Below are 15,824 nucleotides of genomic sequence, written 5' to 3'. Positions count from 1 at the left end.
TAATCCAGTGAATAAACATTTGTTGTCGTATCATAATATTTATTTATTATTTAAGACTTAAATAGAACTTAAAAAAATAAATAAATACTTTAGATACTGTTGGTACAACCGATAGATACATTTAACAGCAGATACGAGTTAACATTCAGATACAACAGACTTTTAACAGATTGAGAGCGAGCGATTGCCCGTGTTTGGCATTTTTACGTTACATCAGTTCGGTTTCTCTAAACGTTCGAAAATCTATATAAGCAACCCGCACCTTAATCTCTCTGTAATTTTCGAGAGAGCGCTGCAGCGCGCGCTGTTTTCGGTTGCCATTAAAAAATATAATTAAGGAAACGTCGATATTTCTTTTAAACCTGCAAAGTTGCGGCATTTTGCAAAGGAACCGAAAAAATTAGTTGTTGCGGTGTGTTTTTGTTTTAAAACAAATATGAATACTAGTGACGATTTATATTGTGTTTAAATAAATATATAACTTGATTTAGTTAATATTTAAACTTGTTGTTTTCCGCAAGTGGGCGCGTTTCGTTACTTAGCCGCTTTTCGATTTTCGGTTTTTTTCGCTTTTCCTGTGAGTGAAACGGGTTTTCCAACGAAGCCTTGCGGCCTTTTTCCTCTCCAGCAGGAAAGACAAGGCTGAAAAACTAAATTAAAGCGACAGGCTTTTGCGGCAAATTAATCGATGTGCGGAACAGACTTTTAATTTGCAGATTCATCATCGATTTTTCCTTCGAGCTCAGCTGCAGTGCGCTAGTGTTGGTGTACGCGTATGTGTGTGATTGTGAGTCCTGGCAATACAAATAAACCGTTGAGTTAGGTAAACGGAACAACAAAAGGTTGTGTACAAGAGAGAGCGAGAGGGAGGAAGGACGAACGGACGGGTCCTTGGATGATCGCTCATTCACTCCATTTTTCCAACGGCAGCTGTCTCGAAAATTCGCGCGTGTGTGTGTGCGTGTGTGGGAGAGAGAAAACACCGGTGATAATTTCTCTCCCTTTCGCAGTGTTTGTGCATTCAATTTGCATTGAATTGAAGCCGCTTGCTAAATTCGCAAGTTTCCGTCCGCGAATTGCCATCCATTTTTGCACTCCCCCCAAGAGAGCGAGAGCAATAATAGAATTATCAGGCAGCGCCAAAGAAATAAATAAATAAAACAAAAACGAAAAAGAGAATGCCCTGGGAGGCCGTATTGCCGCGACCCTCTGACATTTCCATCGTCGCCCACCAAAGGAATAACAACTAAAAAAAAAAAAAAAAAAAAAAACAACCAAAGCAAACCGACAAACAAACAAACAAAAGAGCGAACGAGCGAATCAACGAACAAAACTCCAGCAGCCTCAACCGCTGGCACAGTTTTCCTCCTTCAACTTCAACTCCGTGGGTGAGTTAATACAGTAGAACCTTGCTAAAAACTTGTTTATATTTTATACAAAATAAGGGATTTATTTAACCGTAATTTCATTATATCTTATATTTCAAAAGTTTTCACAAGGGTTTTTATTCAATGAAAAACAAATCATTTCTTTTTAAATTAAAACAACGAACTTTAAAAAAATTTAATTTAATATTGATACAAGATATTGAATGAAGATTTCAACTGTTGTTGAAATACATTTTAGTTGATTCGGCAGTAGGTTGAAAGAGATTTATTTTCTCAACCCATTGTTTTAAAGAGAAGCATATAACGGTTTTTAAAACAAAATGCTCTCTCTTTTTATTCATAAGTCCCTCGTTTTATGTGTTCCAGATGTTAGTTAGCCAAAGTTATTGAATCTCCACTGTAACTCATTGGCGGGTAGAAAGTGGTTATCGAATATGAGCTGCGACTTAAGTTGGTGCCACATCGTGTGGTGGATGGCGGGGCGGTTGTGGTGGGTCAGAGGTGGCAAGCCCCATGTCTTGGCGTCGTGTGGCTTTGGTTTTTAGCTGAAATTAAAAAGGTCAGGACGGGCCGACGTGGGGCTTCCGGATTTTGTATCCTAGCCACGTCGGCCACCGATTCATTATGCAGCGTTAACTCTGTTTATATGTACATACATATGTGCTCGTATATATGCGTGTGGCAAGCGATGAATATAATTTCAGTTGCATGACTTCGCCGATAATCGATTTTGAAGCGACGAAGCAATCAGGAAGAGTGCAATTTAATGTCAGTCCGTCAGTCATACAGTCACAACTTGACACACTGCAAAAAAAAGTTGTGCTGCCAGATGCGGGTCAACATGACATGCAACCGTTTGCGATGAAAAAGAAAAAAAATTCGGTGAATATCGATTAGATACAGTTTTTGCTTACAAGAAATGATAGTCAGTGCTTTTTTTTGTATGATGCATAGACAATTCTTGGAACGGAAATAGATTAATATATCATTAAAGGTTCTATAAAAGTAAATAATTTTACTTTGATTATTGTTATTTAATATTTTGTATTAGTAAACACTTAATATGATTTTCCCTGGTGTATTTCGGCCTGCCTAAGTGGTCTTTACCATATTCATAAGTCTCGATTGACGGAGCAGCGGACATTGCAACCGTTATTCCATAATGCGACAATTTGCGACCCGTAATGGGGGAGGGGATGGCATAATAAAGAGAGTGACTCCAGGAAAACGTTAATCAAGCACCAATTAATGCAGTTTCCGTAGAGAGTAAGTTAGTCGTAAGAAACAAGCCTCCGTTCTTGTGATTTTTACATTTCCACATTTCGTGTGACACATTTCGCTTTCCCACACACGCTGTTTGTCGATACGACTTATCAGCACTTTCCAGTTTTAGCACTTCTTACCACTTTGGCTTCCCCGCTTCTATAAGATAAGTAATGCACTTTCAATGTGCTTCCCCAGATAACCGGCATACAAATGTCCGATTAGCGAGCCTCTCAATAACAATGGCCATAATTTATGATAAACAAGTTTTTAAAGTGTGCGAAATTTAGCGGCTCGAATCGGAGAGCCTGATTTTTAGCGACACTCCCTCTTACCCCCCCCAAAAACTTGTCCAAATTTTTGCATTGTTTATAATCAGTAACGGGCTCATACATATATATACATATAGCAGCACATGTCTGGGTGGTTTTCAAGGTCAGTTGAATGGCCAGATTTGCTTCGTTTTTGATTTGGCAACCCTTGAAACACGATAAACGAGGGCAAACGGAGCAGAATTCAGGCTGCAGACTCATCTCGTTTTCCCCCAGACAATAGGCATTCGGTTATTACGTTTCAGAGGGTTTTGGTTCTGGTCTTGGAGAACGGTTCTGGAAACCCTGCCTGGAACCTTGCCAAAGCTCTCGAGACACGAGGCGCGTTGACAATGAGCGAGGCTCTCAGGCGAGACTTTCAGGCGTCTCCAGATGCTTTCCATTCGCCTTTGTTTCTGCCGCTTTCGGCGGTTCGTGCACTGCGAGAAAATGTATGTGATTTATACTACTGATTTGATAAGCAGTTTATACCTCAATAACGCTTTATTTTAAAAACTTTATCTTGGTTAAGTAGAAATGGGATATCACATAGATTTTCCATCGAAGCGTTATCTTTTTTTTTTCGTACTGAAATTGCTTTTTAAGATTGTAAATAAACAAGCTAAATATTATTAAATTTTGCTTGGTCATATAAATAATAGATATCATAAAAATATATACTCAAGGGCGGTATCTTTTCATATCGAGCTTATATAGCTTATCTACTTCACATTTTTGTACCAAAAATATATTGTTATCATAACACCAATATGTATATCTTAATGATAGCAAACAAATGACAAGAAATTATTGATAGAAGCGGAAAAATCAAAGTATACTAATAACATTTCCAACCTTTCTTTAACCTTTAAAATAATACGTTTAAACAAATATAAAAATTAGATAAAGATTAAGATTAGAAAAAATTTTGTAATATTTTTTTTCCGGTGATGTTGTGTTACTATTTTAGACTTTTTCTGTGTGGTCTAATGGCATTGCCTTGGTTTTATAGATTGCCTCCAGTCAAGCTCAACTCGGAGCGGCGCTGGTCAATGGTCAAGACCGCCTCCCCCCTCCTCCCCCTGCCACTCCCCGCTTTTCCCCAGCAGTTCGGCGGCGGAGAGTGTCGTGTGGCGCATGCCGCTGAAAAAGTCCGCGGAGCGTGAAGTACACCACTCATTGTTTTTACTCGCATCGGTATGAAAACTATGTGGATTATGGCATGTCGTAAAGATCCATTTTCTTGATATCCAAAACTGTTAAGAGACCAAGTTGCCATAGGCCAAGTATCCAAAAAATTCAGCGTTGGAGATCAAGCCGACTTTCTCCGCCATATGACAAATAATTTTTAGTAGTTGGCGTAATTGCCAACGCAATGAGTTGTTAATTAAGCCGGAGAGTTTCACAAAAAAATAAAGAGTGCTGCAGCGAGTGGGAAAGAGAAGTGCTAGTCACCATTTCATTCCGGTCTATTCCGGTTCGCTTTTGGACCAGGCCAACGAACGAACGATATTCCGCCCTCTGTGGTTCCGCTAAAAAAAAAATCTAAAACAAATCAAGTGCGGCACATTTGTCACAAAAGACTCCATTGGCGGAGTACATTTCAATCGCTGCCATTAAAAGATATTTATAGACACAGCGGGAACATGATTAATACGGCAGTTCATATGCAAAAAGAGTTTTCAGATAGGAAGATCTTTCTCAAAAACCATAACAAGATGTAGACGGAATTGCAGAATCTTTTCTGGGAACAAAAAGCATTATTATTTAAAATTATAAATAAAGTTAACTTATTATAAATATCATACACAGTTAAGAAAGAAGCTTAGATTTCATCGTGAATTTTATTATACTGAATTTTATTATACTACTTTGCAATCGATATTAACATATATCTTATTTTATTTGCTTTAATTTAATCTGCAGTCCAGTGTAATCCTCAGAATGTGAAGTATTTTCGCGCTATTGCAGTTGCCTCTTTTCATTGTTGCCCAATCTACTTTTCGAAAAAAACTTTCCAGTAAATGCAAAGCGAAACTTTTGCGTGCCGTTGCCGTTGACTGAGAAGCCGCCAAAAATTGTTTATAGTTTTAAGGCACTAAACAAAACAACAACAACAGCAACAGCAATAGCAACATTGGCGTCTAAATCAACAAAAACACACCAGAGGCAAACTTTAAAACTTCAAAAGCGCTGAGCGATTCAGTCGGCCGCCTCTTCCTGCAACATGGACTACTCGTATTAGTATTATTGTTGCCCAATACCTAAGGCCCAGTGGCCAACACCCGATTCCCAATGCGCCGATCCCCAATCCCCGTTACCCGTTGCCCGTTACCCAATATTCCCGATCCCAGAAAAGCCCCCGAAAAAACCATGTTCGTGACAGACGGCTGGCACCGCTATAAGGCCAGAAACAGAAACGCCTTCTAGTTCCCTGTTTTTGATAGCCCGCCTCATTTCGGTTTTAGTTCTTCGCTCTTTGATACCCCAAGCACACACAATCTGGTGGTGGAGTTGCCCCCAAAACAAATTGAAACTGTTTTGAAAATCAAAAGAAGAAAAATAGAAAAAGCAAAGCCGCGATGTAGAGACAAGGGAATCGGCTAAAAATTAGAAAATCATGCTTACAATTTTCTGGTTCGGTCTGTGCGCATAATACGCGATAAGTCGGCAGGTGCAATAAAATAAAGTACAGAACGAAAACACCAAAATATGAGCGGAGAAAGAGGAATGGAACCCGGAAGAGTCGGAAAGTTCTTCGACTTCCCCCACTGCCCACTGTCATGACTCCTGCCCCTTCTCCGAATAATAAACTCAATGCACTGGGGCAAAAATCTATACTGAAGATCGGTATTTTTGTGTTAAAAATAATAAATAATTAAAGAAAAAAAAATTTATAAAACCAATGTTCAATTTGGCAACAACCTTCTACATTTAAAACAGATTGATTTGTCTGACGATTTTTATGACAGTAATCAATTTAATTTCATTCTACAAAAAAAAAAAAAAAAGAAAAACAATTGTATGAATTGTAAAAATCAGAATAAAAAGAGACTAAAGGACTGAGAAGTTAAATTCAATTTAAATACAGCAAATTTAATATCTTATATAAATATTAATATATAAATTCAATTTAAATACAACAAATTTAATATCTTATATGAATATTAATTTTATATTTATATTTATTTATTTTGTTTACTCCCAAATGATTTTTTTAGGATTTCGGCAACAATTTGCTAATTTTAGAAAATTTTTTTTCGGTGTGCGCAGTTTTCAATTGACGTTCGTCCCCCAGACGAAAACTGTGCGCACAACTTGCAACTGCAACTCATTATAACTGCACCGGGGGGCGGGAGGGGCTGGTGTTTGTCGAAAAGGCGTGGCCAGGGGCTCGACTGTTCAGCAGATGCGGGCTGAAACTAAAAACAAAAACAGACTGGGGGCAACTCCATTGTAATTCGCGGCACAAATGTTTCACTTCATTTGAGTTTCGTGGATCGCTGGCAGCACAGGAAGTGCTTTGACAAACCAAACAAAACAAAACGAAACAAAAACAAAACGCTTTTCGGGGAGTGGAGTGTTCTTTGGGGGCGTGGCAATCGCCCACGCACGACCACCTGTTCGTCAGTTAAAATAACACCCGGTTCCATATCAATTAACTCCCTTCCCCAAAAGAAGCCGCATCAATTGAGTTCTACGAGCTGCAAGTATCTGGGATTTAATTTCCACCAAGTGGGCATTGAAAAACGGGGTTCCGCTAATCCCCTGCCCCAATCTACGAGACAATATAAATTGCTGTATGGGGAAATAAATTGTTTTCAATGCAACTGCCATAACAGACGGAATAACACAAAAAAAAGAGGAGAAATTTATGCAAGTGAACGTTTTAATTTCCCCTTTTCAGTTTGAAAAAAAGGCCAGAACATATGGCACAGAATCACTGACCAAGGAACTGTGATCGCATAAATAATTGTATGCATATAGGGACAGTGCGTTTCGGGAGTGTAAAAGGAAATAGTACGATATTTAAGGCATCTAATTATACATCAAAATTTACTATAAAGAAAATCTATTAGGCTTAAGATAATTTGCATAATTGCTTTACAATTTTATAACGCACTGTTTATGCAGATAGAGATCTGAATTGTCATGCGATTTGGAGTATATTCATATATTTGTATGGGAATGCATAATTGAGAAATAAATTGCTGAGTGGTTCCCAGAAAAAGCTTGACCGTGGAAATCTGCGGATCAACAAATCAGACAGCATTTAGATATATCATAAAAATCCTACAAGAGCTGGTTTCATTTTTATCCATCCAAGAAAATACAATAAGTAAAGAGGTGTGGAAAATGCAACAACCTGTTCAGAGTTTTCTTAATCCCGCTTATCCTGACGATCCAAAACTCTCACCGGGAGTGGGTTGTAAATTCAGCGAAATCGTTGAGCTGACACGCCTCTTGCTGTTCGATGAATGGATGGATGCTAATCCGAGATGAATGGTGGATGTCTGGGCGTTGGGAGATTGGTAAGATTGCAGTGCGACCGTTGACAGTCACCAGCAGACGCATCAGAGACATCAAACATCAAACGGCGCAATTAATGCCGAGCGAAGCGTTAAGCGCAGCACTTGTGGCACTTGCATCTCCTGCAACTTTTCCCTACATTTCCCATTTTCCCATTTCCCCAACTGCACAACCCGGCTAAGTGCAATTAACTTGGCAAAGTCGGCGACATCGCGACGTCGTCGTCGGTGCTGAAGAGCTCTATTCTTGCTCTGCCGAGCGCCTTAATCGAATTAGCGATCCCCTCGCGAGGAATACTCGTACTCGTACTTGGCCCATTGATTGGAGTTAATGTGCCGTGACGAAATCGCCCTCAAGGGTTTCTATTCTGCAACGCAACGCAACGCAGCGAATGAGTCTTTCTCTGTAGTTTTATATAGCTTTCGCCTTGAACTATTATGCGCCGAAAACATTGTTGCATCTTGCAACAAAGAACAGACAACTGTCACATATAAATAATCATAATGTAGTTGCTTACATGGAAAACCATGAAGTTACGCGGAACACAATATTAAAGATGGAAGTCCTAAGTTAAAAATGAATCAATGAAAAATCTAATAAATTGTTTAAATGTGTTACACAACAAAGTTAAGGTTTTTAAAATTGAAGATTATATAAATCTCTTAACATCTTATGTTTATCCGTATCTTCTTTAAATTATTAAAACAAAATTTAAATTTAAATGTAATAATATAAAGCAAGTAATTCTGTAGAACCATAAAAATAATTTTTATCAAAAAACATATTTCGACCAACGCATTTTTACCCCAACCAGAAGAAATTAGTTTTATTTTTCTTGGGCGTATTTTTATGGTTTTTTGATAAGATCGTAAAATAATTTAAAATTATTTAAAACTCTATGGTTTTTCTAAGTGTGGTGGTAGATGCCGCGTCAGTTCCGGTTTATTCACTCGATTCCGCCGAGCGCCTTGGCACCGACACAGTGACAGAAACAGAATCGAAGACGATAAGGCCTCGGCCTCTCAGATGCGAAAAACCCGTTTTCGCTGGCATCCCGGCAGACTTGCATCTTTCACTGCCAGGGCCATGGCTCTTCGATCGATTTGTGGATTAGCGGCGACAACTTCATTCCCGTTCCCAATCGCAATCTTCCCTTCCCTTCCATCTCTCCTCTGGACTCGAATGGCTCAATGTGTAGATACCGAGTATCCAAGAGATACTTTGTGTGTGCATACTATACAGTAACGTATCTTTGTGTGGACATGTGACTGTTTATGGCTTCGCTTTGCCTCTTTTTTAGCACCCTACTGGGGGGCCGATGGGGCGGCTCTTCTCGCACTCGAGTGGTCTTCATTAGGGGGCTGTCTTGTCTGGATGTCTAGATGATGACGATGGCGAGTGGATGGGAAAACGAGCCAAGCCGGCTGCAACGACGACGTCTCTTTAAAGTCAACTCGAGCATTGCCCGAGTGGCGGGCACGACTTGAGTTTGAGACAGCCTTTAAACATATCGTAAACAAGGTCGTTTGCAGGATCCTCCATTCTGGCCGAAGAGGAAAATTGAAAAACATAGAAGGGGAATAAGGGAAGGGCATTCCTACCAAACCGGTTGGCTGTTGGCCAAGTCTGGCCAAGTAATTCGCTTCAAATACACTTCCAATTTGCTCGAAAACTGGAGCAACTTCATTAAATCTCCCTTTTGCACTCGACTCCGGTCGTGATGAAATCGTCAAAATTTACCCAAATCTCTGGGAGATCGCATAACAAACATGACGCTAATGACGTGTGTCTAACCGGGACTGTAATGTAAAGCCAAACAAGCTTGAAAATGTAAGCCAAAAGTTAAATTTTAAGTTAGTGAAAAAGTAATACTCTTTTTTACCAAAAAAATATATATTAATTTACTTGGAATAGTGATAGTTTTGAGGGTATAATAGCCTTTTGTATATCTATTTTTTATTGCCAATTAAAACATTATTTCGGATACACAAAAAATAATTATAATAATTTGAGCTCCAGAAAGAACGCAATAAGTATACAAGATATTCAGCTTGTATGATATCATTATCAACGTAAATTATTTACCCATTAACTTAGCACCAAGCTCACTTATTTTTCCCTTTATATTCTTAAAACACTTTTCAATAAGCTCTAGAAAACTCTGACCTGGTGGTTTATATGAATCTTAATGTGAGTCAACTAGAATGATGATGGATGCCACAGAGTGCGAATTGCGAGCCAAATTTTCTGGCACAACACAATGTGGCATACCAAATTGGATGCGAATTTGGAAAGTTCCGCAATGATGGGCCACGACTGTCTGTCTGCGAGGTGGGTCATCGTGCCACCGCCACAGATAATGTGTGTGTGCCGGCAACCTCAAGTATTTCGACGATGGATGACGACCCCACGAGACAATGCTCCTCATAATTTATTTACAAGAAAACCCAGGCGATGTGGCCCAGTTCGTTGGGATGTCGCCAGGTGCAGCAATATGTTTCGTGTGGTGTCAGTGTGGTGTCTCCTGTAAACTAGTTCAAGTCAATCATAGCCTGGCGGCCAAACCGACTTGTCCTGGTCACGATACATCCACATCCACAACTAAAACCACATCCTCATCCACATTCACCCGTCCATTGTCCATCTGTTTGCTGGGTTTGCGTGCCGGGCAACTTGACCGAAAAAATGAATTGTATTTGAGAATCCTATTTTTGCATTCGGGAAAAGGTCGGTGGCATGCAACTTGTTTGTGTCGCATGCCGAGAGAATGGGAGCGGCAAATGGGAATGGGAATGGGGATCGCTCCGAAATGCCAGCATCCCAAAAATACGCATCCCGAAATGTGGGTCGCCCCAAGTGAATCACTGCACGGAAAGCAAAACTTGCCAAATATTTGATTAAATGCTTCCTTAAAAAAGATATTCTATTTTTTATTATATTATTATTTATTTTTATTAAGGTTCATTGGAGGAAATACGTTAAGCGTTTTGGTTTAAAGTAGTATAAAAATTGGTTAATTTATTAAGGAGATATAAGTTCGATTTAGTTGAGATGAAAATATAGATTAGTTTAGCAAATTGGTAAAGAAACTCCTTAAATTAATTTAAATTTGCAAATTTATATTAATGTACCTACTCGTATTTGGTTTATATTGCTATGCAATGTAAATATTTGTTAAAGTGTAAATGTAAATAATTTTAAATAATCATAGCCACCTATAAATCTTTTTAGCTCTGACTAAAAATCTCCACTCTTCTCTCCCATTTAATCCACAGTGGACTAGTGCGCTGCCATGTCCGCCACTCTCTTCGAGATGGCATCGCAACCGGAGCAACAGGACCAAGTGGCTTGCCTGGAGGAGCAGCAGCTGATTGCGGGGATGACCAGTCTGGAACTGAGTGAATCCGTTGTGACCCCGGGCAACTGCGATGGCAGTGACAGTGGACTCGATGTGGCCAGTTGCTGCCTCTCGCGGGTCACCTTGCAACGCGGACTGAGCAGCACCAGTGGAGGCTACACCAGCAGCAACGGACTGGAGGAGATCTACGACAGCTGCGAACTGAAGGTCACTACGGTGACCCAGAATCCCAGTGAAACGGGCAGTGAAACCAAATCGCCGCCAAGAAGAACGGGTTCGGTGAAGAAAAAAGTGGCCATGTTCGAACCGGAATTGCCAGGAACTCCTGCCAAGGATCAATTACGCGGCAGAGTGGCCAATCTGAAGAGAGCAGAGAGCCTGCCCAGAAATAGTTTAGGGCCACCCAATCCCTCAACTCCGCGGGATAAGTCACGCCTCTCGACCTCCTCCTCCTTCCGAGTGCCCAGTTCCACGACCACGCCCACTTCCGCCCGATTGGCACGCCCCCAGAAACCGGATACGCTGCCCAATGCCCTGAATCGCGCCCAGTCTGTCCAGCGACTCGCCCAGGTGCAAAGGACACCCTCTTTGAGCAGAGCCAGGACACCGGGAACTCCTTCGGATGACGGTCGTTGGCCGGCGAATCGGGGAGCCGCCCGTCGCGGGATGTCAGTGACCCCGGAGGTGACGGCGAATCGGATGAGGGGAAGTCCTGCGCCCGGAGGAACCCTTCCGCGTCGCAGGAAGCAGCAGTCGGTGGAGGATTTAACCGGAGGTCGCTTGTCCCGGAGCAACAGCATCAGTCGAGCAGCGGTGGTGGATCCCCGCATGACTTCCTCGGTGATGGTGGTGCCCACAAGTCGCAGGAGCTTGGCTCCAGCCACCGCCAAGGTGAACTCCCTGAGGAGACCACAAACGGCGACTCCAAGGACACGAATCTATCACGAGACTGCTGTGCAAACGGCGCTGACAAGCGAGGATTTGGAGCAGGTTTTGGGTGGAGGTCTACTGCAAACGAGAGCCTTGGATGCCGTGGAGCAGCGGAATCAGAGCACCCAGGCGGAACCCGACCAGAGGGACAGCGAACTGGAGCAGCTGCGTCAGGAGGTTCGTCAGCTGAGTGGAAAGCTGCAGAGGGAGCGGGAGGAGAAGCTGGCGATGCAGCAGGAGCTCCATCTGAACACCGAGCGGGTGATGGGAATGCTGGAGTTGGCGCGAGTGGTCAGTGCCAGTGCGGGAACACCAACCTCGGAGGACAGTGGCGATGGCAGTGGTCACGATAGTCTGCTGATGCTGGAATCCCAGATCCAAATGAGTGGACATGAGCTGTTCGAGCGGCAGCAGGAGATTGGCCAACTGAGAGCCATGTGTCGTGCATTGCAACTGGAGATGCGCAGATCCTTGGCCACTCAGCAGGTTCTCCTGCAGGAGAAGGCGGCCATCGAACAGGAGTCCAGTGAGCTGCAGGACTTCCTGCAGCACGAGAAGGCTGCTCAGTGCGATGCTCTGAGGGATCTGGAGGCGGATTACCAGGCGGTCAAGACTCAGCTGGCTAATCGGGAGGAGGAGGCCAAGGTTTTGCGGGATGAGTGCAGGCATCTCGTTCGCTTGAATGAACAGCGCCGCCAGGAGAATCGCCTGCTGCAGACCAAGTTCTCCGCTCTGGAAACAAAGTCCAGGGAGCTGATCCACCAGCAGAATGCCTCGGTGGCAGGAGCATCCACTGCCCTGTCGGGATTGCATTCCCGTTTGGATGGGTTGGTGGAGCAGCTGGTCTACTCCTACAGTATTTCAGAGCAGGATCTGGAGGTGGGTCTAGTTATTGAATCAATAAATATCATGTAGTATCAAATACTTTTCCTTTCACAGGACATTCGCTTCCAAGCGGAATCGGAGCAGGTTCAGAATGGCCAGCGACCCAATGGCCTGGATCTGCCCATTTGTCCGGCTGCCAGTGGCGATGCCATCCACACCTTGGTCCTGGCCAGCGATGGATCCCTGTCGCCCCAGCGCAATCAGTCCTTCATAGCCGCAGTCATCGGTGCCATTCGCCAGGCGACCACCCATTCCGGCAAGAGATTATCGCTGCGCCAGGCGGGAAAGAAGAACGGAGTGGGTTCGGGGTCCACTCAAGCAGTGAGCACAGGAGCCACGGGTCAGGAAACCCAGGGAAATGGAGGTAAGACATTGAAAAAATACAATTTAAAATGTTTTACTAATTATAGATATGTTTTTAGACGATTCCGATTCAACGGAAATGCTGGACTCTGAGACGGAACCCTGCCTCCTGATGATGGACAACGTGCTGGAGGATGTGGTGCACCACGATTCGCATTCGCACAACATGGTTTCCTCCTGCACGGGAATGATCTCCCAGATCGAACTGCCCACGGAATTGATTAGCCAGTGCAGCCATCAGAATAATATCAATGGAGATGATTCCCTGCAGCAATTGTCACAGGCCATCACCAATCGCCAGCAAATGGAGATGCACATGCACAAGATGAATGGCATGCCCATGAAGTGGGTTATCCTATCTGATTCTTTAGGAGATTCCTTATATTAATTAATTGTATTTTAGTATCCGAGATCAATGCAAAACGGAGGAGCTGAGTTGCCATGATTCATTGGCTGAATTGGCGGAATTGCCTTCCCTAATGGAGTACAGTACCGCCCAGGCTGTGGTGGATCAGGTGATCGAGGTGGACACTTTGGTGACCAAATTGCTCAAGGTCCTGCGACTGGTTCAGCTGGACAACGACAACTGCATACAGCAATTGATTGTTGATAAGTGAGTCTAAATAACTCCACTTTATTTAATTAAATGTAAACCCATTTAATTCTGTTTTCCAGAAACAAACTGCAGCAGCACAAGGAGGACATGCTGGAGAAACTAAAAGACTTGGAGGACGTCAACCTGAAGCTGCAGGACGAACTCATGGATGCCACCCAGGAGCTGATGATCAAGGGCAGCGATCTCAGCGGAGCCAAAGCCGAAATGCAGCGACATCGCAACGAAATCGACGTAAGATTTTAGACCCGAGCATCGCCGCTGGGCATTTTGTGTGGACTTTTGTGTTGCGCATCCTTCGAAGACATTTCTATATATCGTTATCGTTTTTAACCGTCAGATATATATTCTCATATGTTACACACCAATCTCGATCGCGATCTTATTTTATTTGACTTGACTTAGTTTAGTTGTAGAACTTATTTTGAATAAATTACTTGGCTTATTTATATCTTGAGTTTGTGCTGTAGTCGTAGCGTATTTGTGCGATCTTTCGATATAATTTCTTTCACCTTGTTTCATCATCACCCGATCAATCAATCAATCATCAAACAAACCTCATCAAACGACATCTCGATGGTACGACAGTCCCAAATCAAGTTCAAAAGTGCACTCTTTCGTTTAAAATGAGATACCCAACCAAACTAATAGCCATGTAACCACTACGCTACCGCTTCTCCAACCACTCCAACCACCACTTCATCCGCTAATCCCGGCCAGCGTTTAAACGAGGACATCTGCACACTGAGCACCCTTTGCAGCAGCTACAAGAAGCTGTCGCCCACTACGGAGTTTCCGCCCATGCGACTGCTGTCCCCGAACCAGGATTCCGAGCAGGGCGATGTCCTGGGAATCCTTAACTTGCTCAAGATGTGGCAGGCGGGTGGGCAGCTGAAGGATCCGCGGGTCAGTGGATACCTGCAAACAGTCAGTGGGAGTCAGGTGAGATTTAACCCTAAGTTAAATAATAATAATATAATAATAATATAATAATAAGGATAATATAATAATTATATAATAACAACAAATAAATAATAATAAAGAAATCTTTTTCAAATGTACAATTATCAGATTTTTCCCTTGTATTTTGATAGTATTTTAAAATTGTTTTTTTGATCAAAAACAAATAAAACTATTTTTAAGATGATTTTTATTTGAATTACAATTATTCATTAACAATATACAAATTCAAGTTTCCCGAAGTTTTGATAATATACTTGTAAATTTTAGCTACAAATGTTTTTACTCTAATTTAAAAATTTGTAATTTCTAGGTTCCAACTACCCATCAGGATAACAACAATGTCGAGCGCCTTAGGATCTACGCCAATCAATTGGAGCACGTCTCTCGTGTCCTGGACGAAGGACTTCCCGTGGAGTTGCATGCCCCGCTGAAGCAGTTGCGGCAGGACATCGAGGTGGTCAGGACGAATGCCAACTGGACGCAACTGCTTGAATTTAACGAAACGGATCACAATGCCAACGGCGACGTGTCCACGCCTTGAATTGTGTCAAAAACTGTTGTTAATTGTCTAGTTAACTATTAGATCTTGAGCGTTGTTTACTTTTACGTAGTTAGTTACAAATGTTTGCGTCCAATTCAAAAAGCGAAACGTCGCACGAAGGCAGTTCTAAATGTTTTAACCACGTCCAAAGGAAAAAACGTATTTTAATGAAACCATGCATTCCATTCAATCGACCAGACTTCGAAATCCATTGCACAAGTGATCTAGTAATGAATTTCAGTTCGCATTTGCATTTACCTTATATAGCATACCTTGAAGCACTTAAAATTTCTATACTGCATACTTTTCGTCTGAGAAACTATTTCTGTAGCCCTGATTCTAAAGTTAATGGGTTAACAAGTATTTGGTCCCAAGTATTACGAACAATTCCTAGAATTAAACTATTCCTAGAGCTAAGTTAAACTTTGTTGATTAGCACACTTCAGAAAGAAAAGCTCCATCATGCCACATATGTATTTTTGCCAATCACAAAGCCGAACAAATATAGATTTGTTCAAAGAAGCGAACATTTGCTTATGAGATATCGCCACAAAATATCCTTCAGGATATGGCACGCCTCAAATTGAATTCCTTGCCGCATTGCCAAAATTATGATTGCAGCTACAAAGCAAATTTGCTATTCAGTCATTAGAGGAAGGTGAAAAGGGGTTTTGTGTGA

General features: G+C 42.1%; 1 protein-coding gene across 3 annotated transcripts; it reads left to right on the top strand.

Moving 5' to 3' along the window:
* The first annotated feature begins 271 nt into the window (after positions 1–271).
* Positions 272–15,748, top strand: LOC108089470 (sporulation-specific protein 15). Of its 3 annotated transcripts, XM_017187725.2 has the most exons (9): positions 272–412; positions 1,134–1,388; positions 10,768–12,659; positions 12,720–13,029; positions 13,088–13,373; positions 13,432–13,641; positions 13,704–13,875; positions 14,362–14,583; positions 14,915–15,748. In XM_017187725.2, the coding sequence occupies exons 3-9, from the start codon at positions 10,785–10,787 to the stop codon at positions 15,143–15,145; spliced, it is 3,306 nt and encodes a 1,101-aa protein (XP_017043214.1). In that variant the 5' UTR covers positions 272–412; positions 1,134–1,388; positions 10,768–10,784; the 3' UTR covers positions 15,146–15,748. The 3 variants fall into 3 exon arrangements, with proteins under 3 accessions (XP_017043214.1, XP_017043213.1, XP_017043215.1); XM_017187724.2 differs by having other exon boundaries at positions 273–1,388; XM_017187726.2 differs by lacking the exon at positions 14,915–15,748 and having other exon boundaries at positions 273–1,388; positions 14,230–14,436.
* Positions 15,749–15,824: the final 76 nt, after the last annotated feature.

The sequence above is a fragment of the Drosophila ficusphila genome, unplaced genomic scaffold (genome assembly GCF_018152265.1).
Source record: "Drosophila ficusphila isolate 14025-0441.05 unplaced genomic scaffold, ASM1815226v1 contig_286, whole genome shotgun sequence".
Lineage (NCBI taxonomy): Eukaryota > Metazoa > Arthropoda > Insecta > Diptera > Drosophilidae > Drosophila > Drosophila ficusphila.
Note: the sequence above shows the minus strand (reverse complement) of the source record. Positions and strands in the feature narration are given on the sequence as shown.

Coding starts and splice junctions, on each gene's coding strand:
- LOC108089470 (XM_017187725.2), top strand. CDS start 10,785: ATGTCCGCCACTCTCTTCGAGATGGCATCGCAACCGGAGCAACAGGAC. Junction 12,660..12,719: donor TTTCAGAGCAGGATCTGGAG/GTGGGTCTAGTT, acceptor TTCCTTTCACAG/GACATTCGCTTCCAAGCGGA. Junction 13,030..13,087: donor GGAAACCCAGGGAAATGGAG/GTAAGACATTGA, acceptor ATATGTTTTTAG/ACGATTCCGATTCAACGGAA.